The sequence below is a fragment of the Boleophthalmus pectinirostris genome, unplaced genomic scaffold, assembly GCF_026225935.1.
Source record: "Boleophthalmus pectinirostris isolate CB_2022bp ecotype Guang Dong unplaced genomic scaffold, ASM2622593v1 HiC_scaffold_8, whole genome shotgun sequence".
Classification (NCBI taxonomy): domain Eukaryota; kingdom Metazoa; phylum Chordata; class Actinopteri; order Gobiiformes; family Gobiidae; genus Boleophthalmus; species Boleophthalmus pectinirostris.
Genome location: NW_026571515.1, coordinates 1,249,782 through 1,254,574, shown reverse-complemented (window position 1 = coordinate 1,254,574; position 4,793 = coordinate 1,249,782). Strand labels below are relative to the sequence as shown.

The following is a 4,793-nucleotide window of genomic DNA, read 5'->3' as shown; positions in this document are numbered from 1 at the left end:
GATCTCGTTTGTTTGTTGTGTTATTTATAATAATATTTTATTGTGGTAATGTTGTATTTATATTTTTCCTGGTGTGTGAATTACAGATATTATCATGTATTTGATCAAAACCAGAGAATTACAAAAAAACAACAACAAACTCAGAGCTGATTTTTACAGCGACCCGTGAACGCGCCTGCAGCTCGTTCCACCGGATGTTCATGGTGTTTATTTCCGGGTCAGTGTTTCGTTCCCAAACACAAGCGCCATGTTGACCCGACTGTCCCGGTTCGGGCCCGGTTTTTCCCGGTGTCTCCGTCAAACGCAGGTCCGATGCGTGTCTCAGTCCACGCGGAGCGGCGCGAGCTCCGCCGCGGTCACCGAGGCGCACGCGCCCCCGGCCAGCGCCGCGCACGGAGAGGTCAGCCCCTACGTGAAGGTGAGACCGGGACACGGACACACGGGGACACGGACACACGGGGACACGGACACACGGGGACACGGACACGGGGACACGGGGACAGAGACATGGACACAGACACAGGGACGCAGACTCACGGACCTGAGGGACACAGACAGGGAGACACGGACACACGGGGACACAGACTCAGGAACGCAGACCCAAGGACCCGGGGACAGAGACCCGGGGACAGAGACACGGGGACAGGGACCCGGGGACAGGGACGGGGACAGGGACACGGGGACAGAGACACGGGGACAGAGACACGGGGACAGAGACACGGGGACAGAGACACGGGGACAGGGACAGTGGACTCGTGCTTTAATCTTCATAATGACTCTGTGGATCTGGAGCTCGCGCTGTTCAGACTCGTGCTGTTAAACCTGTGACGTCACAAGTCCAAACGTGTCCAGCTCCAGAACCTAAACTCACCCACAAACCTCCTCCAGGTCCTGAGAGTCTCCCAGACGAGCTGAGGCCTCAGGTCCCTTCAGTTCTGTAGAGTCTCCAGGGCCTGGACCCGGCAGTTCTGGTCCCGGTGGTTCAGATCCTGGTGGTTCTGGTCCTGGTGGTTCTGGTCCTGGACATTTTGTGTGGTGGAGCAGCAGCTCTACTCCGAGCTCCTCTGTCCTGTGGCTTGTGTTGTGTGTGAAAGAGCTCAGGCTTTTTTCATGATGTGATGGGCTCCTTCACCAAAACTGTCCCAGTGTCTCCCCGTCCGTCCTCCTGCCCGTCCGTCCGTCCTCCTGCCCGTCCGTCCGTCCGTCCTCCTGCCCGTCCGTCCTCCTGTCCGTCCGTCCTCCTGCCCGTCCGTCCGTCCTCCTGTCCGTCCGTCTGTCCTCCTCCTGCCCGTCCGTCCGTCCCCCTGTCCGTCCGTCCTCCTGTCCGTCTCTCGCTGTGTCCCTCAGTGTAAAGTCGTTCTCCAGGTTCAGTTTGTCTCTTTGTTCTGAGGAGAATCTCAAACATAAACTCGACTCGGGCTGCAGATTTGTGGGAAACAGTCAGGTCCGTTATTGTGGTTCGATTTTTATTATTTGTTTCCGAGCAGGATTGAGGTCACAGTGTCTCACATCAGGAACTTTCACATCTGAGAGACGCTCAAATATAAAACTCTTAGAACGTCTGAGCTCCAAACTCAAATGTCAAACAACAATAAAACATCTGATCACCTGAAACGATTCGAGCCTTTGCCGCATGAGAACTGTTCCAGTGTAAATCCCACCTGTCCATGTTTTATGAGCAGCTCTGGACTTTGTGCTCTTGATGCTTTTTGTTTTCTTCTTCTGTCGACTCTGCAGCAATTTGTACATCTGTTTTTACAAGTGCTTTATAAATAAACGTGTTATTTGTAGTTTGTAGTAGTGTATCATAGTTTAGCCGACACACCACTCCACTGTTTGTATGTTTACTTAATTAATTTGCAATGTTCATCAAATTAGCTGTTCTGTTACTGGAGAATAAGATCATCGAAACATTAAATCTCTGTGTTTGTGTTTTTTTGTTGTGTAGAATCCAGACTTTCACGGCTTCTCGTCTGATCCGGCCGTGGACGAGTGGAACATGAGGATCGGTTTCTTCTTTGGCATCTCCGTCGCTCTGGTGATCGGAGGAACCTTCATCCACTATTTACCAGACCACGGGTAACTGTCTCTGTAAAACTATCACAACATCTGGAGTTTGAATCCAACATGGCGGCGTATTGTTTTCAGTGGCTTTTGCTCAGAAGATTTTTACTTGTACATTATTTCCTGAGTATTGTCCTCGCGCCGCAAAACCTGTGAAATCATAAACGTGCAGTTCTGACCAATCAGCGAGCTCAGAGCGGAGCTACGCTGAGTCTTACAAAAATCACTTTAGGATCTTTGAGGATTAAAAAATTCTAAAACATTCATATTGTCCCTCCCTGAACCGTCGCCTTGTCGTGGTGAAGGTGTTTGAGCCTGAATGATCCTGGGAGTTTTGTGGGTGGGTGGGAGGTAGGGACGGGCATTCGATGAAATTTTCTTAATCGATCGTCGAAAGAATTAACGATCAATTATCGATTAATCATTAACATTTTTATATTAAAATGATCATCATTATTATTACTATCTGCACTAATCTGCATAAATAAATTCAACTTTACGACATATAAACATAACGACTCTAGATCCACATCAGCTGTTTGACATTATAATGTGTTTAATTCAGTTTTGTTCAAATCTCACAGAAACAAAACTTAAAACCACATCACTAATTTACATAAACTAAGTGAAGATAAAACTCCAGCTCTTGTGTCGCTGATGTGGTTCAACTTGTGTTGGATTAAAAGACATGACTCAGGTGAATACAGGTCAGTGTGACCAGATTTGTGTTTGTCAAAACCAGGACAGCGTACGGGGGGAGGGGGGCGGGGCCTCGTCATCCACATTGAGCGACTCTCACCTGGAAAAACTTTTTCCCACTGGACACAGAAACATATGTGCTGCTTTATCCACTGTGCACATGGACTCACACTTGTCCCAACGCAACGGAAAGTGTGGAATTTCTTCTACAAATCCTGGTTAAATCCACATTTGTGCTTCGGTTCGTTACAGACTGACCCACTGTTTGTGTCTCGCTCCTTCTGATGCAGAGACACATGTACACACCTGTTTGGTCACGACACACAAACATACATTCAGTTTGTCCATTAAAATGAACGTAATCGATGAAATTCTTAATAATCAATTATCGATTAATCGACTAATCATGCCCATCCCTAGTGGGAGGGGTCGTGTCCTTGCGCCTTCAGGTCGGGGACAGGTCTCACTGTGGTGTCGCCTACGGGCCAAACAGCAGTGCAGAGTACTCGAGTACTTGACCTTCTTGGAGATGAAGAATTTATCCAGAACTATCAAGAGAAGGTTCGTTGAGCCAATCTGAAGCCAGCGAGTTCACGGACCAACGGCAAAAAGAATAAACCTACAGTGTAGAGGAAAAAAAACACTAGATTTTATGAGAGGTTTCAAGGAAAAATAAGGACAAGTCACTTTTCTGGTAGAGGGTCTGTCACCTTCTTGTTTTTGCTTTTCGAACTGTATTCCATTAAACCTTTCTGTGCATGGAAAAAAAAAATAAAAATCAAAGGAAGAAAGAGAAAAGCTTAGTGACACTGAGCAAAACAAACGTTCTGATCATGAATAAAACAGAAGGAACTTGTTCACTCCGACTCATTCTACGCTTAAAATTAAAAATGTATTTGACGATGTGGATATTTTCACAGACACAGAGAGATTTGTGACGTTTAAATGCTCCACGTCTCCAGGATCAGAACATGAGTTGAGTTTGTTGTGTGACTGATGCGTCTCGTTGTTTCCTTTAAGTTTTGTTCTTTCTTCTCTTGATAGTTGTGGATAAATTGTTCATGAAGAATGTTTATCCTTTGTGGAGTTTGCGCGCTCACTTCCTGTTTCTGTCTGGAACACGGCAGGTTCGCTCTGTTCTTTTATATAAAACAGTCCATGATTCGATGGTGTCGTGTGTTTTGTGTGCAGGATGCGTCAGTGGGCTCGGCGGGAGGCGGAGCGTTTGATTCAGGAGCGAGAGCGAGACGGACTTCCTCTGATCGGAGAAAACTACTACGACCCCAACAAGATCGTCCTGCCCTCCAAAGAAGAATAATCACCCCTGCACTGTATTTCATTTGTGTTTTTGTCCGTTTAAATAAAAGAGTAAATATTTCACTTCAGGATCTGCAGTCGTACATTTGTTTTATTATCAAATTAAACATAAAAATAAAAACTGCACCAAACATAAATACATAAAAAATCTGTTTCTAATTCAAGCTCTAGTTGGACGCTGATGGTAAACTGTTTAATTCAGGTGTTTAATATTATTTTTGCCTTTTTTATTTATTAATATTTTCAGCTAAGGAAAATCTAACAGAGCTTAAAGCCGTAGTGTGTAACTTTTCTAGAGACGGTCTGTAACCTGTTTTGTTTCCATGGAGATTTTAATATGAAACTAATCTGTCTCACATTTATTCAACTACAGGTTTTATTTATCGCTTAAAAATATCTTATAAAACATCCGGTCTTCTCCAGTGGGGTTGCCTCTCCACAGATCTGCCCCGTAATTTGATTTATGGCCACACTGCGGAACATTCTAGGCTCATCTCCATGGAGACGAGCAGGTGACGGTCCCTCCAGCAGACAAGTTCAACATCAGAAGATTGTTGTAAATATCTGGTCAAACGGCAGAAACTCACACCTGAAGCAGTTTTAGATTAAATTATTATATTTTTATTAAAAATTATAAATAAAACATAAACAAGAGAACATACACATCTAAAATTATTTAAATTAAACCAAAAAAACAAAAGCAAACAAGCGGG

General features: G+C 45.0%; 1 protein-coding gene across 1 annotated transcript; it reads left to right on the top strand.

The window, feature by feature from the left end:
• The first annotated feature begins 200 nt into the window (after positions 1-200).
• ndufb11 (NADH:ubiquinone oxidoreductase subunit B11) lies at positions 201-4,143 on the top strand. Its single transcript, XM_020930807.2, has 3 exons — positions 201-418; positions 1,949-2,079; positions 3,955-4,143. Exons 1-3 carry the CDS (start codon positions 248-250, stop codon positions 4,079-4,081), a joined length of 429 nt encoding a protein of 142 aa, XP_020786466.1. The 5' UTR covers positions 201-247; the 3' UTR covers positions 4,082-4,143.
• Positions 4,144-4,793: the final 650 nt, after the last annotated feature.